The 25495-nt window shown below is 42.7% G+C and overlaps 1 protein-coding gene across 4 annotated transcripts in view; it reads right to left on the bottom strand.

Moving 5' to 3' along the window:
- Window positions 1-25495, bottom strand: part of CREB5 (cAMP responsive element binding protein 5) — a 359760-nt gene that overhangs the window by 14415 nt on the left and 319850 nt on the right. For all 4 annotated transcript variants that reach the window (XM_032773789.2, XM_032773790.1, XM_032773791.2 and 1 more), the window contains 2 exons: window positions 6854-7177; window positions 728-955 (listed from right to left, as the gene is read on the bottom strand). In XM_032773789.2, the coding sequence (XP_032629680.1) occupies window positions 728-955; window positions 6854-7177 (552 nt within the window). The remainder of the gene's footprint in view (window positions 1-727; window positions 956-6853; window positions 7178-25495) is intronic.

Below are 25495 nucleotides of genomic sequence, written 5' to 3'. Positions count from 1 at the left end.
ATGGCTCTCTGAGTCCCACAATACAATACGTGGCTGCTCTCATCTAGATTCTAGAATGTGCCATTGCTGCTAAGGATGGGATGAGTCCCAGTGTGAAGAGTTACAACTGTTTCAGAGCAGAGTCTACTCTGCTTAAGATAAGCCATGCCTCCATATTTAAAATGAGGGCAGCAGTAAGCAATTATGTAAATGAGCATGGACTTTTGACTCCTGGCAACCTGCAAGAGTAGCCCTTAACCAGAGAATATCAAGGTGCCTTTGGTGTAGATGCTGTTGCCACCTGGAGTTTGACCACTTATCGCTTTCAGACTTATTTACATTCTGTTCCCTTCTTTTTCTTACCACCAGGCCATTCTATTTATAATCGTGTCCCACTGTCTTTGAATTAGGATTAGCTGCATACCCTTTTCTGAAGGAGCCTTTTATAGCTGAGTTATGGTCACTTAAAAAAAATAAAAAGAGTGACAAGAAAAATAAATAAATATATGACTCAGTCCAGTAAAGCCTCTGAATCCCAAGCTTTTCCTGGCTGGTTTTGCTGAAATTAAAATGTGTTTTTCATTCACAAATGTATATCTTGATTGGTCAACTTTAATTATGTCTGAGTTCTCATTATTAATCTAATGTGCAGCGGTAGCACATCTGACAACAAGGGCTGGTGGTGTACCCAATGCCCTTGAATGTAAACAGTGCTCTATGTCTTGGGAATATAGACAGTAGCTCACACCTGAAGCTGCATATTTGTCTGGGTGAGTTCTTCTGCTTTCTTTTCCAGTGACATCACCCAGACCTTCCTCTTCTGTCTGCAGCGTGTGGCAGCTGCTCGATTCCTTTCCAGAAATTTCCGCCGCCTCTCGTCTGGGTCTTCATCCACCACCCTCCTCCGGCGACCCCCAGTGGGCTGAGGCGGCTGTATTGTCTGAGTGGGCTGCATCTGCTGTGCCGCTGGTGAAACCTAACGGGAAAACAACAAAAACAAATTCAACATAGATGGTGAGTGGATGGGCTCTAGTCGATGCTGCGAATTCCAAAGAGGAAGAAAAAGTGATGTCAACTGGCATTTAACAAAAATACAACCAGGGTGTATTCTGAGATGGCAGACTTTCTGGCAAGATATGAGAGTGGCACAAGTAGAAAGACTCCGTCAGATGCCACATAAATTATTCTTTGACAAAAAGCCAACATGGTTAAGGGGAGATTTTTGGAATGGCCTCCTGAATAGCAGCCAGGGAAATTATTTTTCCCTCTTTGGTTATTAAAATGTTTTATTTAAGTTGTGACAAAGAATGCAGCTGATTGATGAATGAAATGTCAGGCTTCTCACAGTGACTTTTAATTAATCAAAGCAAAAGACTTGGGATTTTTTTCATCCCATTCAGACTTTTAAGACATCTCTGTTTCCCATGTTCCTTAATGTATGTTCAAGTATCACACAAATCTTTGGAGAGGCCAACTGTAGTGCTATTAAAACCTTAGGCTGGGATTATCTAAGGCATCTAAGGATTTTAGGTGACTGGCTCCTGTTAGAAGTGAAGGGAAGTCAATGCCTAACTCCTTTACTTACCTTTGAAAACCCCAGCCTTAATCATGCTACTGCATCAATGTGGAATATAGGACTTAGTGGAAGCCTGAACTGTCAAATCAGAATGAATCCTGCTATTCTGGCTAATGGCCAAAACCTGCAACTGGTTTTTGATGACTTTAGGGGTTGAGAGTGCTCAGCAAGTTGTAGGATTGAGCCCTAAATTTCAACTCAGGTAATTACAATCTGTCTGCCGTCCAGGCGTCAATTAAAACCATGCCATCCCCTTGCAAAATTACTTTTCTGTCTGAAAGTTTTATTCTAAAGATCACTGTCACTGACAGAAGTCAGCGAGCATTATTATTTTGTTTCCCAGTTTGTTTATTTTATGCATTGACAGCACTTTGTGTACAGGCAGTTTTACTTTGTTGTTGTATAGCTGGTTGTTTCTCCCTTGTTGAAAAAACTCTACAAAAAGAAACATGAGCAGAAAAACGCCAATGAAAAAAAACCTCATTTAAAGAAGGATTTTTTTTTTAAAAAATGCCAAGACCTACTGTTTACGGGATGTTTATTACAATCTGATTTTTTTTTAAATTAGTCAGTTGTTATAAATGCTGGTAAAAAGTCATAAACCATGCCCACACTGCAGTCTCCAATGTTGCTACCACTGGTGGAGTTGCACAAGTGGAGAATTACAGCTTGCTAGTGTGGACACAGTCACTGTAGTTACTAGCATTGTGGTGGTGGAGTAATGTTTGGGACTTTCTTTAGCATGTAGTGCCCCATAACTGGCTAACGGAGGTTATTGTTGAGCAACGCCAGCTGCTCCCCATCCACTGGGGCTGAGCTTGCTACCTCTTTAGCAACACGTCTGAAATGTAGAGGTCTCAAAGATCGCTTTTAATGTCAACATGACATCAAAGGCCTTTCACTTTCTCACATACACCACCTTTTGAGACTTCAAAGATTGGTTATTTATGTTTCTGGACACCAAAAGCTTTCCTTCGCCTATTACTCCCTCCATTTCCATCTGGCATAAAAAGCTTTTCTGTCTCTCAGTTCTGTCAGTTGGGTCTGCTGTGCCAACATACGGCTATAGATTTTTTTTTTAATAGGGTGATTTTATTCTGAATAAATAGCGGATGGTTTAATTTTCAGTAAGAAGCGATCAGTAGTTGGCTAGCAAGAGCCAGTTAACAAAACATCTTCCTTCCATCTCTGGGAGGTATTAATTAGAAAGGCTGCAGTTGCATCATTAATGATGTCACATGGGATAATTAATTGAACCTCCCAGATATATCACGACCCTGAAGTCTATTAGGCCTTATCTTGATAATTGTCTAAGCATTATTCTCCAAGGAGTGCTCCCTCTCCACCCCGTATGTTGCACGCTCCATTAAGAAAGAGGATGTATAAGTATTATAATTAGGATTCATTCATTTTTAAGGGCTGCTTATCATGTATCCTAAGCTACACAGAGGTAGAATGGCAAAAAGAACAAAGCAAAATGCAAATGATCCTGCTGTGCCTAAGTTGTCATGGTGGCAAGTTTGATCCAAAGAAATTTCAATGTGAAAAATATAACAATACCCACATCATTTTTGTAATACCTGAAGCAAAACAGCTCCCACAAAGCAAAACATCTATCACTCAGAAAGGGACACACTAAATGACTATTTCTACCTTGATCCTTGATCCAATGCGTCCCTCTATTCTTTGCAACTTAACACAGGATTAATAATCATTCATTCATTTTAGCAAAACATAATTCGTTAGGTTCATGTGTGTCTTAAAATGCCTGTGGAAAAGCATGCAATGAATTCTGACATTACGCAAGGGCATGGTGTAGGACAATGGAAGTTATGACAAGGGAGCATGTAGCACACAGCAATTCAGATCATGCCTTTCTTTGACAGGAGGTGTGGAACTGAAGTATCAGGCTCAAGAGAAGAAGGAAGTTAATAATTAGTAAAAAGCACCATAAAATTAATGTGTCTGCTGAAGCAATCTGACCCTCAAAGAGGCCAATGCTGAGTGATTATGGATGGGTTTACGAAGTAATAACCTTGTATTTATTACTTGCAAAACCCTTCTTTTATCCCTGTTAATGACCCCTTTCAGAAAGCGTTATTGCTGTTGTGTATCAGGAGGAGACTATTGTGTTGTCAAAGGAAGCAGCTGATCTATAGATCCGACTTAGCCTCCAGCCAGTGGTTCTCAACCTTTTCATGACAATTATGCCTGTGTACAAGATCAAGACCTTCTCTGTATCAGCTGCTGCCCACAGTCTCCAGTTCCACTGTGGGTGCTCCAAACTTCATGTTCCTGTTTGAAATGAGCTCCCCCAAGGCTTGAAGTGTTCCCAGTGGAATCAGATCCAGCCAGTAGGGTACTAGGCCCCACAACAGTTCATCATTAAAGTAAAGAACAGGAAGCCCCAAATCCTGAGGCATGTAACAGAGGGAGGGTGCCAATACACTAGCTCATTAGGTTGACCGGTCTATTTATTTTTCACTTATAGTCAATTCATCAATACACTAGTAGCTCAAATCAGGGCCTTATCCTGCTCCTGTTTAAAGTCAATGGAAGTTCTGCTACTTATTTATATATTTCTATGGTGCTCAACTCAAGTATCTCGGCACTTCAGGGCAAATCCCAAAGGGATGGAACCTCCTTTCAAATGGAGTGCCATGCAGAACACTCTCTAGCTACGTCCTTCAAGCAGCCTGGCTGGATGTTGAGTCTGTGCCTGTCTTTGGCAATCATGTCTGAAGCTTTTAGCAACTTACACACACTAACTAATGTATCCTCACAACACCTCTGTGCTCTGTGAGGCAGGTCAGTATTATTACCCTCATTTTAAGATAGGAAACTGAGGCACAGAGAGATTAGGTGACTTGCCCAAGCTCACAGAGTGTCAAAGACAGAACAGGGAACCCAGGCCTTCTGAGTCCCAGTCTAGTGCTCTGAGCCCCAAGATTACCTGTACTCTGTTACTGACTTAAGGACAGACAGATCACACCTCTTTTGCTTTCTGTTATGAGATTATATAGGGTCTTTTACGGCAGTTGTTAAAGAGCTCTGGAAAAAAATAATTAATAGATGGAAAAACTACAGAATTCATAACATTTTACATTGTAAGGAATACTGTAGGGAAATCCCACCAACTTGAAGCAAGAGCAATAACAAAGTAAAACAAGATGTCAGTAAATAGTTAATGTGGTTGGACAGTGGAATGTCAAATCCTCTTATTTTTAATGTCTTGTAAGTTTTTCTAAGAGCCGCCCATGACGCATCTGTAAGCAATTAAGTGCTTCACAGATTTAACTCCTCCTGGGTAATAAGAAGTCCTCTTTGTTCTGTATCCATGACTCCTCTTCCATCCTTCTTAACTCAGATGATAACTTTTCTCTCCAGGCCTGATATTCTGAAGTCATGGCTGACCAAGGATTTTCTCTTTCTTCTCATATCTCCCTGGCTTGTCTGTCTTTCACCACCTTAAAATATGGCCAGAAGTCTCTTAACATCAGCTCTGCCTATGCTGAAATCCTTATTTGTGAGTTCATTATTTCCTCTTTCAACTAATAGTTTTTCTTAATCCCTACTCTTTAAATGTCAGGGGGTTCAGAATGCTGTAGCAAGACAACATTTTCACTCCAAGAAACAAGACCTTCATCTTCCATCACCTTTGCTGGCTTCCCATCATCTGAATCCAATTCAAAATTACCTTTCTGGGTTAAATCTTTCTCCAGCAACTGGCTTAATCGTCTCTCTCTCTCTCTGACATAATATTCATCCACTAATCCTCATCTGTTCTCCAGGCTAATCTTGGCCTTCCCTCTGTCTCCATTCTGTAATTCTCTACAATTGTAATTTTCTTTCACCTGATCTACAGCATCTGGAACGACTATTCTCTCACTACAAGACAACGAATAACTTCAAGTCCTTAATTCTTGCCTTAAAATTAGAGGCAGCCCTGACTGCAAACTTGGGGTCTGGATTTGGATCCAAATATGATGAAAATGCAAAAGCATTCAGACTGTAGTTTTTGGTTTGGTTCCCATGATTGAAATGAGGGCCAGCAGCAAAATTTGGATCCAGAACCAAAGTATAGGTATACTTAGATCTGCAGATTTTGTTTGAAGCCATCTATACTTACACCCTTATTTTCTGAGATAGCCTTATGACTGACATTCACTATAAAGTGTCTTGTGATACTTCATATGAAAGTTGCTATACTATATACAAATAAAATATATACAGGGTCAAACTCATCCTTCAAATACACATGTGCAATGCCATTTACTTCATTGGGGCTTGCGGGACCATCTCTGAGGGCAGAGTGTATTGAACAGTTTAAAAATATGAGCTGCCAAGTAGTCGTCCAAGCTCCTTAGATCAGGGGTCCCCATCGTGGTGCCTGTGAGTGCCATGGCACCTGCCAGGGCGTCTAAGTGCACCCGCGTACTGACCAGCAAACGAGCATCCGCCAAAATGCTGCTGACAAGCAGCGTCATCCAGAGGCTTCGCCACTGAAATTCCACCAATTTGGTGATGCCTCTGGATGATGATGCTTGTTGGCAGTGACGCCTACTAACATTGCCACTTGTTGACGGCATTTCGGTGGCGACGTCTATTGGCGTTAGCACTTGTTGGCAGCATTTCGGCGGATGCTTATCTGCCGCCATGGTCCTCCCTGGCTCATCGTCTGGCGCCCGCCAGATGAAAAAGGTTGGGGACCACTCCCTTAGCCTGTGTTGACACTGTGTTTTACAACCCATGCAGTGAGTCTCAGAGCCTTGGTCTATGGATCGGAATGTTAAAAACAGCTGTATAGATGTTTGCACTCGGGCTCTGAAACCAGTCCCCTTCCCAAAGCTTCAGAACCTGAGCCTGAATGTCTACACAGCTGTTTTTAGTGCCAGCCCAAGTCTGTGGACCCAGTCTCTGAGACTTGCTGCTGCATGTTTTAAAATGCAGTATGGACGTATCCTTAGTGCGCCAAGCTACACCGTGTGCCAAACTCCATAACATACCAACAGCATAAATATACACTTGGCACTTTGCAGAGATCATGGCCTGAACAAGCTTTGGGGCTTTTTTGTAGAAAGTTAGACATTTGAAATACATTCTTTTCTTTGTTTCTAAGTAAGTTTTGATCTGGGATTTTTGAGTTAGAGCTTGTTGTAAGATTAACCTGGCAGACAACAACAGGGAAAATCTATTAGCAGTTGGTGGACTTGCTTTTGAAAAGTCATGCATGTGTAATCTGTTTTTTAAAACTTGCATCAGAACAGAATAAGATGATAGCTCATTAAGTGGTTCTACCTGTGCTTGTCCACCTGAGTGCAGTGGCGGGTGTGGAGAAGTCTGGTGATGTGCCGTGTGTGTGTGAAGGTGCGAGTGGGAGTGATGGTGTGGATGGTTCTGCTGGTGATGGGGTTGAGGATGAGGGTGGTGTGCTGGATGCTGGTGCTGATGCGGGTACGGGTGATGAGGTGGCAGTGTCTGGTGCTGATGTGGATGTGAGTGCATATGATGATGTGGTGTCTGGTCCTGTCGGGAGCTCATCATTTCCATCATATGGCCCATGGTGTTCATATTTCCATTTGACATGGCTGCAGGATGATGAGTCAATGCGGCTTTCAACCTCTGAAACAGAAGAAAAAGGGTGGGAGGGGAGAGAGAGAATTTGAAATCAATAATATGTTTATTAGAGGTTCATTTTTCCAGATTTGTAGAAATTCTTAACATCTGAAAGTGTCTGGTTCTGTAATTTTTGTGATTTTTTTTTCTAGATTTTGCTACTTGACTTAAGTATAGTGCTTTTCATATAACCTTCAATGTCTGTTAGGTTATAATCTAATTTTTTTGGTCATTATCAGTCGAAACCTATAGAACACTAAATATTTGGATCATAATTTAACAGCTACAGATTTTCATATGATTGTGCTAGTATGCTATTGAAGAAAAAAGTATTATTGTATTCTTAGTCGGCTCATTAAGTTTAAAGTCTCATGCAGTCTTGTTTTTTTTAAAAAAAGAACACCTGCTAAAATGATGCCTTGAACAAAGATCCACACTAAATTCCCAACCAGTAATACAGACATTTTTTATTGCCTCAAAGAAATAGAATATTGACCCTTTTTTTTAAATTTCAGAGCCCAAGAACACAAGTCACTTTACAATGTTTTACCTCATAAGACCAAACCTTTGTCCTCCCACCAAACTAAATAACTATTAGTTAAGTGTGGTCTTGCCATTAAAGTCCTTTGTGTCTGAGCTAGAAAGCTCAAATGCTAGCTGTGGTTCATTGTTGCATGCCAATTCCTGCCTCAGTGATGTCCTCATATCTTTTACTGATGCGGGAGTTGATTTTTGCAGTTCTAACTCCGGCAAAACTACAGTTAATGTCAACAGGATTCTTCTAATTCTCCCACCCTAGGGTATCTCGCAATAGCCAAAGGACGTTTAATCTGAGTAAGTATTGCAGGAAAAGGTTCTTTTGTTCATTGTAATGATAGCCAAAGGTGGAAGAATTTTCCCCCTCAATTATTGGATGCTACCAATGTGTTAGCCATATTGTCACACCAACATAGGCTTCACATTGGATTACCTAAGATCAGCTTCCTATCTGAGTCAGCAAAGTCAGTGCCAAAGTTAGTTGTTTTCCAAATCAAAATGCAGCCCCCCCCCCCCGGCTTCCTCCCCCAAAAAACCTCCGGTTAGCCAGCACTTTTATAAATCATGAATACCTAAGAAATATGCCCACTCTGTATTTGTCAAAACCCTCTGAAGCTCAACTACAGCGTGGCTTGTTCTAAATGGCATAATTTTCAAAGCCAAAGATGGGGTAGGAGAGACCTAATTTGAGAATAAATGTTTTCTTTTAGCTACAAAAACTGTGGCTATTACTGTGGCGTGACTTCAAGCAGAACACAATATTTTGTTTTCTCTCCATGGTCCCTTCTACCACATCCATGTATCTGCGACAGCAAATCAAGAGAGACAGGGAGAAGCCTGACATGCAGCTGGTTTCTGTCAATACGGGTAATTTCCATTTGGTCTGTGTATTTTACAAGCTCCTTGTTCACATTTCCCTATGGGAAGGTGGGCCAGCTGCCCTGGATCTGGATTCTGGTAAGAAACCAGCTATCTCCCCCATCCCGTCCCAGTGCAGCGTTCTTTTAACTTCACACTTCACACACACACCCCCCGCCACACACCCGAAGGCAATTTATTTTTCATTAATGAGAAGCTGCTGCCAATTAGAAACATTTGGGGAACTATCAACATTTTCCCTTGTCTTCAGCAAGATCAACTGTTTGTGTTGTAGAGCGCTGGAAAAATCCCCAGGAATTTAGTAAACTCTTTGCATTGTGTATGTGTTGGGGAGGGAGGAGAGACTTCAGTTTTGTTGTTCATTTGGGTCTGGTAATTCCAAACTGCTGTTTTATTGTAGTGTAAAATACAATGTGATGGCACCATATTTACATATTTTCTAGTGCATTTCAAGGCAAAGGGACTCAAACAAAGATATGATAAAGTACCCAATCGTGCTCCCATTCACATCAGCAGAAGTTATGCCACTGACTTTAAAGGGCACTCCTGATGCTCAGCAATTCTGAAAACTGGACTAAGAAAGAAGACAAGTGAGTACTTGGAACTCTGCCATTTTTTCCTGAGAGTAGGTGGCATCCACGTTGCTGAAGATACCCACACTGTTTCCTTACCTTATATTCCACCTCTAGATGTCTCACCTCAGAGTAACCAGCCACCTAGCCCAAAAGGACTGCAAGACATTTCTTCAATAGCCCCTCATTGCAGATCATTAGTTAACCAGAGGGACTGCTATTGAGCATCACTGAGCAAACCCTGCCCCTAGCAGAAATGGGTAGCAAGAGACTAAGATGAGGAATTTGCAATGAAATTAGGTTTCCTGCATGCCACTCCAATTTGTTTGACATCTTTACTTATTTTTTGCCATTTTTTCTCCTGTGTCTCAACATCAATAACTTGATGGTCAAAAAAAATGCCGTTTTTTTCCCATCAGGAATTTCCCCCCACCATCTCCAGTGGAAAAAAAATTGGTGTTTTTCAGTGTTTTTAGAAGAAACCAAAAGTGAAAAAACAGATTTTTTTTCTGATCACTAAGTTTTTAAAAAGTGAAAATAATTTGGCATTTGACATTTTCCGTTAAAAAAAACAACAACAAAACCTGAACCAGGGATGGAAAAAAACAATCAGTGAAAATATTTGTTTCCTTCTAAAAGCTATTTTTGTTGAACAGAAATTTAAGTAAATTATTTTGATCATCTCTAAGCTTCAGTCACTGCATGAAATAAAACTGTACTGTCCTATTCATCTTTTGTTTTTTCTAAAGCTCTCATCACAGTAGTACTCCAGGTAAGGACAGCGAGGAAGCAAGAAAGATATGAATATTAATGTTTTTCTAATTCTAATTCAGTTTGTGCTACTGGACTCATATAAATATATCAAGCAGTTGGTCCCTTTTCCCTGCTTGGTGCACATGCCTAAATCCCATTAACATCAGTGAAGAAACATGACCAACTGTAGTATCAGCTTAATGTCTGCAATGTCCTTGATCAGAGTCTGTAACATGCCCTTGCAAGCAGATGGAGTGCGATCTGAAAGGTATTTCCTAGCTCTAACTATTATGTCCTAGTCCAGGAGTCGGCAACCTACGGCACGTGTGCCACCTTTGGCACGTGAGCTGATTTTGCCTGGCACGCGGCTGCCAGCCGGGGTCCTGGCCGCCGGCCCCGCACAGCGCGTAGCCGGCTTAGTGAATGGAACCCCAAGCTGGCAGAGGCTGAGTGGGGCCGGCAGCCGGGACCCCAGATCGACAGCAGGCGCGCCCCTCGGCTCTCCGCTCACCATGCTCGGGTTCTGCGGCTCCCAGGAATGTGAGCTGATGGGGTGCGGGGCCCCGAGCCTGCTGTGGGAGGGAAGGCAGCAGCGGTTCACACTCCTGGGAGCCACAGAGCCCGAGCACGGTGAGGGGTGCCAGGGGACACACAGGGACCACCGCCGGCATGCATCCGCTGCAGGAGCCCCCCTGGGGGGCGCACTGAGCCGCAGCCCAGGCAGGCATTCCCCCTGGCTCCCCTCCTCACCGCGCTCAGGTTCTGTGGCTCCCGGGAGTGTGAGCCGCTGCCGCCGCTGCCCCTCCCACAGCTCCCCCCCTCCCGCTGCCTCAACACTCCACGTGGAGTTTTACCTTCACGTGGATACAGCGTCTGACTGACATGGGCATGATAAGGGGAGTCCTGGGGGACAGTCAGGGAGCAGGGGGAGGGTTGGATGGGTTGGGAGTTCTGAAGGTCCTGTCAGGGGCGGGGAGTGGTTGGATGGGGCGTGGGAGTCCCCAGAGGTTTGTCTGGGGGAGGGGTGTGGATAAGGGTTTGGGCAGCCAGGGGACAGATAGGGGGTAGGGTCTTAAGGGGGCAGTAAGGGTGGGGAGTCTCAGGACGAGGTAGTCAGGGGACAATGAGCAGGGGGGGTTGGGGGTTCTGATGGGGGCAGTCAGGGTGGGAAGTGGGTGGGAGTGGATGGGGGCAGGGCTAGGACAGGGCTCTCCCCTCTTTTTTGATTGCTGAAATATGGTAACCCTAGGCAAGAGGGGAGCCAGGGGGTACATTGGGGCTGGAGCCTGCATACATCCACTGAGCCTGCAGGAGCCCCTGGGGGGGAACCGGGCCGCAGCCTGAGCAGGAGGGGCAGGGGGTGCTCAGCTGCTCCCCGCTAGTGGCTGCCGCTGCCTTTGCAGGGCTGCTGCCCCCCTGCACTGCGCTGGCTCCTCCATGGCTGGGGCTCACTGCTGCCGCAAGCAGGACACTCTGGCTCTCCAGTGCCTCTGCAAGGCGGCTCCTCCCTGCTGAGCTGCGGCAGTGGCCCAAGCCTGGCAAAGCCAGTGAGTGGACTTGGGGCGGGGGCCACCTGGGTGGGGTGGAGACGGCTCGCCGGGGGGGAGGGGCTGTGCACCTTCCAGGGGAGTTCAGGGTATGGGGAGGGGAACCTGGTCTGGGAAGCAGCTCCTGGGCAGGGCTGGCCCCTGGGCAGGCTGGCCCCTGGAGTCTATAAAAGCTTGTTGGGATTTGCCCCTCAATGGACAAATGTGCAGGGGGGACAGGGGGGCAAGGTGGAAGTTTCGCCTAGGGCACAACATATCCTTGCACTGGCCCTGCCCCAGGGGGTGCATGCATCCCAGATTAAGAACCACTGCACTAAACTGGTAAGATCTTCATCTTAATTTAATTTTCAATGAAGCTTCTTAAACATTTAAAAAAACTTGTTTACTTTACATACAACAATAGTTTATAGACTTGGAGAGAGAGAGAGACCTTCTAAAAATGCTAAAATGTATTACCGGCACGCGAAACCTTAAATTAGAGTGAATAAACGAAGCTTCTAATAAAAAGCTAACTCCGTTGTCCTCCCAAAGTCAAATTTGCTGAACTGAATTAATCTTTAAGAAGAAATGATCAGTTGAAAATAATGAAACCGGCAATAAAACAAACTGCAGAGTACACAAAAGATGTACCATCCGAAGTAACCACCTTAAAACTTCTGAGATCTGGGCCTGAACCTATGGTGGGCTGTGTAGCTTCATCTCCGACTGCCACCCATATAAGTTGATGACATCATCTCACAAAATCAGACCTTCAGACACTGACCATTATAATTTTGTTATTTCTGGAAGTGTCACACTTGGAATTTGTACAATGGTAGTGGCTGACAATAGTACAATGGCGTTCATCACAAAGGTACCATTCATTGGAGATGGCATTGCTGAAGGGATGTCCATTGTTTTGGGAGTGCCTAAGTGTAGGTTGGACCACAATGGAAGTCCCAGCATAAACAACAGTAATAACACCTACCTTCTATTTAGTGATTTTCATCTGTAAATCTCAAAACATTTTACAAAGGAGGTAAGCATCATTATACCTGTGCATAGAATATTTTTGACTTCTAATTATTTAGAAAAATAAGTTCCCTGTTAATTTATTCTATATCCATTTTGATGAATAAATACCCTATAACAGAGACAGAAATATGTTGGAGAAATACACTTGAAACATACCTCTGAGTTTCTTGATTATTAAACGCAAGAAGTGATATTTGTGAAATGATACAGTTGACATTTATTTGCACAGAACTCAGGAAATTCAAAGTAAAGGTTCCCACAATATTTGTAATTCAGCCTACATGTGTCCATTATTATTTCCATTTTTATCCAGTATTTGATTATTCATTATTCTAAGGAAAGGAAGGAGTGAGAGCCACAGAATAAAGACAATGGACTTAAAAAAAAGCAGACTTTAATAAATTCAGAGAATTGTGAGATAGAGTTCCAGGGGACTAAAATCTAAGGGAAAAAGGTGTTCAGGAGCAATGGCAGTTTCAAAGCAACTATATTAAAGACACAACTGCAAACTATCCTGATGTGCAGGAAAGATAGAAAGAATAGTAAGAGGTCAATATGGCTCCAGCAGGAGCTCTTTAACAAAGTAAAAATCAAAAAGGAATTCTACATAAAGTGGAAACATGGATGAATTACTAAGGAGTACAGAAGAATTGCTAAGGAGTACAGAAGACTAGCACAAGTATGTAGGGACAAAATCAGAAAGGTTAAGGTACAAGATTAGTTATACTAGCAATGGACATGGAAGACAATAAGAAGAGGTTCCTTAGTACACTGGGGCAAGAGAAAGACAAAGAAAAGTACAGGTCTTCTACCTAATAACTGATGACATCAAGAAAAGTGAGGTATTTATTACCTATTTTGTTTCAGTCTTCCCTAAAAAGGTAATTGTGACCAGATACTTAACATGATTAATATTAATCACAATGGGGAAGGAACACAGGCCAACATAAGGAAAGAACAGGTAAAATAATATTTAGATAAGTTAGATGTATTCAAGTCATCCTATGGTTCTTAAGAAACTAGCTGACAGAATCTTGGAACTGTTAGCAATTATCTTTGAGACCTCAAGGAGGACAGGTGAGGTCCCAGAGGACTGGAGAAGGGTAAACATAGTACTGATCTTTAAAATGGGGAGGGGGGAACGGAACTGAGGAATTATAGACCGGTCAGCCTAACTTCGATACCTGGAAAGATACTGAAAAATTATTAAACAAACAATTTGTAAGCCCCTAGAGGATAATAGGGTTACAAAGAATAGCCACCATAGATCTGTCAAGGACAAACCATGCCAAAAATCAATGTAATTTCCTTCTTTGATGGGGTTTGTGGCCTAGTGGATAGTAGGGGAAATGATATATCTAGATTTTAGTAATTTCTTTGACACAGTCCTCCAAGACATTCTCATAAGCAAACTAGGGAAAAGTGTGTTGATAAAATTATTATAAGGTTTGTGCAAAACTTGTTGAAAAACCATATTCAAAAAGTAGTTACCAACAGTTAGCTGCCAAACTGGGGGATGTACCTAGCAGGGCCCCCACGAGAGTTTTTCGGGGCCCCTGGAGCGGGGTCCTTCACTCACTCCGGGTCTTCGGCAGCAATTCGGCAGCGGGGGGGTCCTTCCGCCCCGGGACCCGTTGCCAAAGTGCCGGGTCTTCGGTGACAATCTGATGGTGGGGGGCCCCCCGCTGCCAAAGACCCCAGGCCCCCTGAATCTTCTGGGTGGCCCTGGTACCTAATGGAGTCCCACAGGGTCTATCCTCGGTCTGGTACTATTCAATATTTCCATTAATTACTTGGAAAATGCAGTGGAGAGTATGCTTATAAAATTTGTAGATGATACCATGCTTGAAAGCATTACTAGCACTTTGGAAGACAAGATTAGAATTCAAAATGATTGTGACAAATTGGAGAACTGATCTGAAATCAACGAGTTGCAATTCAATAAGTGCAAAGTATTACATTTAAGAAGGAAAAAATGCACAATTAAAAAATAGGGAATAACTGCCTAGGCAGTAGTACCTCTGAAAAGGATCTGGAAGTTATAGTGGATCATGAATATGAGTCAACAATGGGATGCAATTAAAAAAAAGGCTAATATTATTTTGGTGTGTACTAACAAGAGTAGTGTATGCAAAACACAGAAGGTAATTGTCCCAATTCTACTTGGCACTAGTGAGGCCTCAGCTGGAGTATTGTGTCCATTTCTGGGTACTACACTTTAAGAAAGATGTGAGAAAATTGTAAAGAGTACAGGGGGAGGAACAAAAGTGATAAAAGTTTTACAAAACCCAATGTATCAGGAAAAGTTAAAAAAACTAGGCCTGTTTAGTCTTGAGAAAAGAAGACTAAGTGGGACCCGATAATAGTCTTCAAATATGTTAAGAGCTGTTATAAAACAGACGGTGATCAATTATTCTCCATGTCCAATGAAGGTTGTTCAAGAAATAATTTGCCTTATATGCAGTATGGGAGAAATAGGTTTGGTATTAGGAACAACTTTCTAACTTTAAGGATAGTTAAGAACTGAAATAGGCTTCCCAGGGAAGTTGTGGAATCCCTGTCATTGGGGGTTAAGAATAGGTTAGATAAAACACCTGTCAGGGATTGTCTATAGCAGGGGTCGGCAACCTATGGCACACATGCCAAAGGTGGCATGTGAGCTGATTTTTGACGGCATACGGGACGGGCTGAGGTGCTTAGCCTGCCGCCGCTCTGGGGTTTCCACCGCCGGCTCCTGCCAGCTGGGCTCCCGCCACGGGTCCCACTCAGAGCTCACTGCTGGCCTTGGGGAAGGAACCCCAGGCTGGCACCAGGATGTGAGCCCAGCTGACAGGAGCCGGCAGCCAACATCCCAGAGTGGCGGTAGGCTGAGCTGCTCAGTCTGCCGCCATTCAGCACCCGCTGCTGGCCTGGGGGAAGGAAACCCAGGCTAGCAGTAGGCTGAGACCCCAGCTGGCAGGAGCCAGTGGTGGAAACCCCAGAGCGGTGGTGGGCTGAGCGGCTCAGCCTGACCCGCGTGACGTCAAAAAGAGCTCTGGGGTTCCAGCTGCTGGCCCCTTGCCAGCCTGGGTCCCATCACTGGTCCCACTCAGAGCCCGCTGCTGGCCTGGGTGAAGGAACCCCAGGCTGGCAGTGGGCTGAGGCCCCGGCTGGCAGGAGACAGTGGCTGAAACCCCGGAGGGGGGCTGGCGGAGATGCTCAGCCCACCCCTGAAACCCCAGAGCTGGGTGGGCTGACTCTCTCAGCCCGCTGCCGCTCTGGGGTTCTGGCTGCTGGCCCCTTACCAGCCGAGGTCCCCGCCGCAGCCCCACTCACCTTGTTTCCAGCGCAGGCCCCTTGCCAGATAGGGTCCAGGCTTCCGGCCCTGCTCAGCCCTACCAACCACCAGCTCCACTCACCTCAGCTGCTGATCTGGGGTTCCAGCCGCTGACCTCCTGCCAGCCGGTTATTAACTTATAACTCAGAAGCCTTTGTGCAGCTTAAAGTATCTAAATACGTGCCACCAGACATTGGAAAACTCAGCAAGGGCAAGGATCACACTAAACTAATAAGACCTGCATTTTAATTTAATTTTAATAAAGTTTCTGAAACTTTTTGAAAACCTTGTTTACTTTACATATAACAGTAGCTTGGTTATATATTATAAACTTATAGAGAGACCTTCTAAAAAACGTTAAAATGTATTACCGGCATGTGAAGCCTTAAATTAGAGTGTATACATGGAGACTCAGCACACCACTGCTGAAAGGTTGCCGACCCCTGGTCTATATATATTTTGTCCTGCCTCAGTGCAGGACTCGAAGACCTCATGAACTTCCACCCAGCCTTACATTTTGATGATTATAATATGGTATCTGTAACCCAAGGACCTCTTGATGCCAACTGGCAGCAGGCATAAGGGGTACAGACATCTCCAGGGTCTGCCATTTATATTCTAGTTCACGAAAAGGAGTCCTGTGAGGTCTCTAACAAAAGTCTGTGTCACGCTGGTCATCATTGTAAAACACATGTCAGGCTGTTTTTTGAATAGTTATGGATATACACTGAAAATTATGTTCTTAAGGTCTGTATCTAAGGGCTGGTCACCAGCAAAGGTGAAACAAAAGTTGTCTGTTTATATGTAAACTAAGTATTGTATGGTTCACAGTGGGTCTGCTCCCTTCAAGTTGCAGGACATTGGTACAGACACACAATGCTCCAAATCACCCCAAGCCCCTATGCACAGCCACATACCTCCTCCTTCAACCCAGTTCTCATGCATAAACAATCTTCTTTTCCGTTAGATGTCCCCCTCCCACCCTGTATCTGCAGTAACTCATCACTTCTCTTTAATCCTGTGACAGTTCTCAAGGTACCCAGGACGGAGAGTCACCTCGTTAGCCCCCTGCCTTCATCATGAGGAATTGTTGCTTGTGCTTAGCTGGGTGTCAGCTCCCCAACACCACCAGCCTGTCAGCCACCAAGCACTCTCCTCTGGGCCATGGCTTACTTTGCCTTGCAGGTTAACACTAGGTGCACCCCCATCTCCGAGTCCCTTTGAGGGGTTCCTCTGGGATGTTCAGCCCCTTCTTCACCGAACACTCACAGAAATACCACTATTCAAGTAAGTAAAAAGCTTGTTATAAAGAGGTGGATGATAAATTGTTCTCCTTAACCACTGAGAACAGGACAAGCAGTAATGGGCTGAAATTGCAGCAAGGGAAATTTAGGTTAGTCATTAGGAAAAACTTCCTAACTGTAAGAGTAGTTAAGCACTGGAACAAATTACCTAGGGAGGTTCTGGAATCTCCATCATTTGACATTTTAAAGAACAGGTTAGACAAACATCTGTCAGGGATGGTCTAGATAATACTTAGTCCTGCTTCAGTGCAAGGGACTGAACTAAATGACCTGCTTAGATCCCTTCCGGTCCTATAATTCTATAATTCTGCTGTTCCCAAAGGAACAGTGTACACATCAGCCTGTATGATTCAACTCAGGATCAGTGCCTTGCATAGTCTCACAGCACTTAGATATATTTATAATGAAAACAAGAATAAGTTTATCAAAGATTCAAGTGATAGTGAATAAGAACATTGGAAACAAATGGTTACATGTAAAAAAATCATAACACATTTTCTAGAGACTAGACTTCACTAACAAATTAAGCTCCTCTCTAAAGAAGTTTATCTCACCTGAAGGTCTCTACAGAGTTTTCAGCCAAGGTTGGCTGAGATCCCATTTTCATGAATGTAAACACATTGCCCATTTAATTCCTAGGTGCAAGATAAGAGGGTGTCTTCTTTGCTTTCTACTTATACTCCCTAAAGTTTATTGTCTGTATTCAGAGATAGAATAACCATCTGTGGCCTATTTTTCCTGCGTGCTGCTTCCTTCTTGACTGCATGTCTCGTTGTTTACTTTGTACGTAAGTAGGTATCTATTGTGTTAGTTTACAATACTTAATTTACATCCCATCAGAGAGACAGGAGAATAAACATCTTCTCTGACCAAAAACCTGTTTCTTCACTTCTGCTGGTGACTCATACTTTGATACAGACTCTAAGAATATATTTCTAGTATACATACATAACGCCTTACATAGTGTCTGTACATATTTTCACAATGGTATTAATGACCAGTGTGACCTGGCTTTCACTTAAGACCTCACATGACATTCTTTGGTGAACTAAAATGTACATAACAGAATCAAGATATTCCTGTAACCCTCTTGCCAGCTAACATTCAGGGGTTCTTGAGTCACAAATCCACTTTAAGAAATGTAAAGCATGAAACATGAGACATAAACACAGTTTATAATATTTTAACAGAAAAATCTTTCCACACAATAACCACATAGTCAAAAGCAGACATGTTCTTTTTTTCCATTAGAAAAAAAATGAGTGATATACACTGTATATTTGTACCTCAGTTATATTCTCTTTCAAAACAATACAGCAGGGTTAAGCGAAGAATAAACTTTCCAAGCAAGTAACCTTTTTAAATAGAAATCCAAATTTGCATGACCTGATTTGTCAGTATAAATCCAGATCTATCTATAATGGAGGAAACATGTATCTGCTGACGCATTCTAAACTGGGTCATACTAACACTGTTTAAATGCATCATAGTCCTGTTGATGGTGCAACATATTTGTCTGCAGTTTTAAAGGGCTGTGCCCCACTGTACACAGTGGCTAGATAAACCATGTTTAAATCACATTTGCCCGATCTAAACATGTCTTTGCTTAATTCCTGCTCCCCTTCTTTTTCCTCATTCTAGGGAGGGAAGGGGGCTGTCCATTCGGTGAATCCCTAAGTTATCCTGCTAGCGCTCAAGAAAGCCAGGTGTAAACATGGTTTGTACTGTAAGAAGCAGTTTGGCTTCCCTATAGCATATAATGGAAGCTACAGCACACATGCAGGATGTCTGGGCCCAAGCACTCTGGTTGACACATTGCCAGGGTCTCTCCTCTTACAAGGAAGGTATTCTGCCTTGCTCTTGTGTGGGTTCACCATGGTTGGAAAGAGCTCTCTTCACGCAATTTTCCCAAGTGCACCATGCAACAGAGGGGTGAAATAGCTCTAAGCGCTTAAGACCAAATTCTTAGGCAGGCGCACATTGTGTGGACAGGAGGGCACAAAGAGCTTTCCCCTGTGCAATCAGCATTAAGGGTCAAGTAGAACTGCAGTTCCCTGAACTCGGGAGCACAGAGACTGCTCTCTCCCGGAGGGGATTGCAGTGCCCCAATGGAAGTGGGAAGGAAGTGGAGTCATGGCTCCTTTCCCTCAACCAGGACTGGCCAGCAGCACCTGCCAAACTCATGAGGGAAGGTATAATGCCCCCTCTCTCTCCCCCCGGACTGTAATGGCACATGCAGATTGCTTCCTGGAGCTTACCATCTCTTACTGTGGGCTATGCTAGGTGGCACAATGTAGCCCTTAGAAAAGTACTTTGGGGACCCAATTTCCCCACCACCTTCCTTGAATCTCATGTTCTTTGAAAGGGGGGGTGTCATAACTATAAAGGGAAGGGAACCACCTTCCTGTGTACAATACTATCAAATCTCTCATGGCCAGAGACACCAAAATCCTTTTACCTGTAAAGGGTTAAGAAGCTCAGAAAACCTGGCTGACACCTGACCCAAAGGACCAATAAGGGGACAAGATACTTTCAAATCTTGGTGGGGGGAAGACTTTTGTTTGTGTTCTTTGTTTTGGGGGTTGTTCACTCTTGGGACTAAGAGGGACCAGACATCAATCCAGGCTCTCCAAATCTTTCTGAACCAGTCTCTCATATTTCAAACTTGTAAGTAACAGCCAGGCAAGGCATGTTAGTTTTATTTTTGTTTTCTCAGCTTGTAAATGTTCCTTTTTGCTAAGAGGATTTTATCTCTGTTTGCTGTAACTTTGAACCTAAGGCTAGAGGGGGTTTCTCTGGGCTCTATGAATCTGATTACCCTGTAAAGTTATTTTCCATCCTGATTTTACAGAGATGATTTTTTACCTTTCTTTCTTTAATTCTTCTTTTAAAGAACCTGATTGATTTTTCCTTGTTTTAAGATCCAAGGGGATTGGATCTGGACTCACCAGGAACTGGTAGTGGAAAGGAGCGGGGATGGTTAAATTCTCATTGTTTTAAGATCCAAGGGATCTGGACCAGTGTTCACCAGGGACGTGGTGGAGGAGTCTCTCAAGGCTACCCAGGGAGGGGAAGGTTTTTGGGGGAAAGAGAGTTTTCCAGGTAACTCAGAAATCTGGATGGTGGCAGTGAGACCAGATCTAAGCTGGTAGTTAAGCTTAGAGGTGTTCATGCAGGTCCCTACATCTGTACCCTAAAGTTCAGAGTGGGGAAAGAACCTTGACAGAGTGGAAGGAAGCATTTATAAAGACCTGTTTTGATGCTTAATGCATCTCCCTGTCTGCTCTCTCAGACTCTCTATTAGCCATCAGCGTTAGCCTTTCTGATACCAGCACTGTGTGATTCACCTGACACGTGCACCAGAAAAAGTCACATTCTGACGAAGATAGTGATTCTGTAATCTCACACGTCAGCACTCTCAGTAACTGCACCTAACAGCGGCTCCAGTTTCATGCTGCTTCAGAAAGATAAGGTTTGGAGAGGTTTTAAAAACATTTTTTAGTCCAGGCAGCACACAGCAAGGCAAAAGGGATGTGCTGAGCTGGAATAGGCCAAAAAGAACACAGCTGCTGTAACCGATATTGGGAATCAAACTTTAACAGTGATAAGTTAAATATATAAAATAAACTTACATCAAATTCCAATTGTGTATTTTCATCATACCTACCTAATATGCCCCCTATAGGTTGAAACAGAGAATTCATTCTTTGCTTCTACTACTACATGCTGTGCCAGTACTGTAACTGTGGCACTTGTAAAATAGCCAGCTTATTCCACCTCAGAGGGGGCTGTGTTTCAGAGGTGGGCGATGTTACCTCCTACTGGATTTATGGAACTTACTTAACCTCTCTGCTTCTCTGTTTCCCCACCTGTAAAATGGGGATCACAATGCTTATCTAATTTTTGAAAAGTGCTTTGAACTGTGTGGAAGAAAAGCAGAACAGAAGTGCTAACATGTAATTAAAGAAGTCTTTACTCAACAGGGTTTACAACCTAAGGGATAAACTGTGCCATTTGGGCACAGCAGTGCAATGGGACAGGAGGGAAGAGGAGGTGTGCAAAACGCACAATCCTCCTCTCAGTTATGTGATGTGCAGGGGGAGTGGACAGTGGACAAGGAAGATGCAACCTGTTCTTTAGGTTGCGGCTAGATGGGAACTTATCTGGATCTGAATGTATCTGACTCCAAACTTCCCCACAGTTTAGGAGTATTTGAATTCAGGCTTTTCCTTCTGGCAGCCGTTAGAGTGGAAAGTGATGACACCAAGAGGTTTGCAGAACATGAAAAAAGACTGGGGGGGGGGGGGGTTAGATGGCTCCATTTGTCTTTATGCCACCTTGTACTGTTCCTTAGAGAAATGGATAGCAAGGCCCTTGTCTTTGCCTGCGTGCTATGTGAATTCATATCAGAGAAGCCTGAAAGCTTTTTGGTGTTAACAGAGAGAAAATTAGAGAAACCAGATGCTGCAGTATTAAGCTAGTGAACCACATCACTCACCCCACTTTTTAACAAGTATCGTGTGCTTAAATTGCAGCGGGCTCAGATCTGAACCCACTCTGCCAGTGGAGCAGACGATCTCTCTTTCCCACAGCAGAGCATGGAATGTTACCATCCTACCACAGTCTAGAAGCTTAATAACCCATTATCAACATGGCCAAATAAGTTCCCACTCACAACTACTTCTCCTTGGAAGGCTGCCAAAGTACAGAAGACAAGGAGAGGGGAGGGTGAAGCCAAACCAATGCGGGGGCTTGGGTGGGCGGGAGGAAGGGTTAAGGCAGCTAATTTTTCCTTTTTTCCCTGTGGTTAAAGCAGCGACAGATAATTTATCACACATTTTGATGGTACTCCAGCTGGCAGGAAAAAGAGCTATCTGTTTATTAATTCAATTAGCCTGCTTATTTATCAGTGGAGGGCTAGAAGGTGCAGTCACAGGCCATGCTGTGCCAGTTTCAGCCTGTCTGCAGCTGGACCTACAGGGAAACAGTAAGATGGAACATTCTCACCCCTGCAGCTCTGACTATGTGCATTGATCGCTGTGTTTATCCAGAGCTTTTTGATGTGAGAAAAGGAAAAATTAAAAAAACAAACATCCCCCCCCCCAAAAAAAACCAAACCCCATATATTTTTGATGAATGCTCAATATGGGCTAAAACAGAGGTCTGGCTTTTGTGCCAGCAGGACAATGTTATAAATGTATTCGTTATGTCTGACATTCTGCCCCAAACTAATTTTTTCATTTGTGAAAACTAATGAATACATTGTTAATTTCAAGTTCAATGGTGATATTCTTCCAACAGACTCACTAATATAACCCTGAGGTGATGTTTAGGGTAATGAAGCTCCCTAGTTACCTGCCAGTATTTGAAATCTATAAAAAGGGGACATTTGTGAGGGAGAAACAAACAAAAAAAACCAAATGTGTAACTCCACTGAATTCCTTTGAACTAGGCAAGTGTGTCAGAGGGGCAGGATGGCAGTGAGGTGCTGGAGGATGCTCTCAGGGGACCCCGGTTAAAATTCTGCCATCAGATTGAAGGAAGGGTTGGTAAAGTGTTTTCTTTTTTTCCCATTGGCAGTTATCACCCAAAAGTCCATGCCTTTCTACAAGCAGCTATGCACTATCAAATAGATTCTCCAGTTCCTCACGCCTCTACTCTGTGAGCACGTGCTCCCTAATATATGGCATTTACTTCCAGATCAAAGGGGAACTGTTTTGGTCAGAATCTCTTTTTAAAATATGACTTCCCATGAACTGTACAGTGAGAAAGCGAGAACTATTTTGTTAAAAAATAAGCAGTGTCCTTGCTATGGAAGGATATTTGACATGCATGTCCAGCCCTCAATTAAATGTATTGTTCATGAATATTTGTCCATGCTACTCTTTAGCTGCAGCTAATCCATGGATGTTTCTTAACTATATTATTGGTTCTATAGAATGCACAGAAGGTGCAAAACCCTTTATAATGGCATTTCATTTATCTCGGTTTGTTTTCACAAACTCCAAAGAAGAGTGCCTCTTGGAAAGGAGGTTTTAGAGGAAGAAAGAATAATTTTATTTCATAAATGACAATAAGCCAAAATCCAGCATCCTTACTCCATCCTTAATCAGCTAAGAATCAGCTAAAGTTCAATAAAAGTTTTGTGAGAGCAAGAATTAGGAGATTTTTAGTGTCTCTCCTAAATTGCAAACCAAATAAAATGGAATAACTAACTCAAACTGGTCAGTTATTTTAGTTATTTGTAGCTTTCCCTCCTCCAAGTCCCTGTCCACTCCAAATGTGGAGATTTCTAACACTATTGGTTCAAAGCTTTAGGTTCAGAAATTTTGTGGGAAGAGCCAGTTCCTTGAATGGCCAGAGGTGAGCAGGGCTGTTGCTAGCAACCTGAAATATATAGTATATACGTGTGGAAGATCTGATATGATACCCATAATCTCAAGGATGCGCATACAGACCTCTAACCTAATATAATATTAACAAAGCGGTCCGGTTATATAAGCCTTTTTAGTTGTGTTTTGATAAAAGGCTTTTATCTTGCTACATTAAATTATAATTGTACAATGTGGCACACGTGGCTTATTCCTCCCTACCAATACAGAGCCCATCACAACATGAAAAAAAATAATGTAGTGATTTCATGTCACTAAATATTACTAATTTCTTTGAGATTTCAACACTGCCATGAATGGTAGTTACTTTTTTCCCTGTAGCTCATATAAAGCATCAAACTTCCTCATCTCCCTCTCACACACATACGTGCATAATATTCTAATTTAGATGTTAAAAAAACAGGGTGCATTCCCGCAACCCTCACTCCAGCAATTAGTATTTTGACTCACTTGACTGCTCACATGAACATGGGTTTCTCATGGAGTAAGAACTGGTCCATAATCACTTGGGAGCTGTACATGTCACTCTGTTCATTCGATTCCCCTTCTTTTCTTGATGTGTTTAAAGTAAGAATCTGTTTTTGGTACAGTTTCTCTAAGCAAACTTTAATATTATGAAACTGTAAAAATCTTACAGGCCCTTCAGAGCCAGAACACCATATCAAGTTAGGATGGCAATGCATTTGGACTGCAGATGAGCTCACTTGATCCTTTAACAAAGGTTCCCAAGAAATGTAACCTGCCCCACCCATATCCCCCACCCCTCTGAATTTTCCTTTTTGCTTCTCATGCCTGAGGATTAATTTTATATTTTGAACTGAGATTCTGTTTGACAGATGATTCCACTAATGCTGATAGTTTAAGCCACATATCAACATTTTATAAATTCTTAATTTTCTCACTGCAGCCACATTGAACAGTTTTGTGCAAATGAGACTTATAATTACCCAGATAAATCAGTCCAATGTAGTATTGCTTAGGATCTTTCTCAATATACCCCCTGGAGGATGGGATCCCATCTGCTTCACGGCAGTCAGGCTAATTGAAGGGCACTGACTTTTCCAAATGGATTCATTAATTACCCTAGCTAGATTCTGTGTGGGGTTCTGTATTCAGTGTGTGACACTTCAGCTGTACGATGCCATTTACACATGTTCAGCAGTGTTACCCTGGTTCTCAGTTATGATCTAAAACATTTGCACATGAGCTGGCAGGAATAATTTTGCCTTTGGAGTACAATGTTACAAAATGAACGTAATTCCATTCCTCCTTTGCCTATTAATTTAATGCGCATTCAGAATCTATAAATACTGTAACTGAGACTGTTTCAATATGTTTTACTCCCTGCCATCATAAATATAAATGATGGTCAGAGAGAAAAAAGCATTAATTTGAAGGTATTGAATTGCCAAAAAAAAAAATTATTTACTATTGTGTTGCAGAAAATCTAGTTTGTTCAACAGCATGTGAGAGAAACTATTAAACTTAAATAGAGTGCTGCTCTGCATAATTATAGGAATATGATGATTTTATTTAACGTGATACTGGAACAGATTTTATTAGGCTCACACCTAATTACATTGTTCAGCCAACAGCCTTCCAGCCAAAGGAGAAAACTAAAGAGCTACCTGATGCAGCCCTAACTTTTTTAAGGAACAGATTTTTATGTTACTTGTCAGATATACACTTTTGTTTTCTTAAAGGACAAATAAGAGCACCCCTGTAATTCCAGAGTCTGACTCTCTGTTGTTATATATATATTTTATGGCTCAGTCCTGCAAACTCTCATTACTCTGCAGCAGAATTATGTTACTGCTATGTAGAGATATCTTACAATATCTGAATGACTATATCTCTAATGTGCTAATTTTATGCTATTTATAAGATTATTTTAAATTTCAATATTTAGTTTGTAAATTCATGCTGTGGTTGGTAATCATGAGGTAGTTATCCTGGGAATTAAAGATACAATCCCTTGTGATGAAATAACAACACTTCACACTTTCATCC

The sequence above is a fragment of the Chelonoidis abingdonii genome, chromosome 2, assembly GCF_003597395.2.
Source record: "Chelonoidis abingdonii isolate Lonesome George chromosome 2, CheloAbing_2.0, whole genome shotgun sequence".
Taxonomy (NCBI): domain Eukaryota; kingdom Metazoa; phylum Chordata; order Testudines; family Testudinidae; genus Chelonoidis; species Chelonoidis abingdonii.
This window is presented reverse-complemented; position numbering and strand designations above follow the sequence as displayed.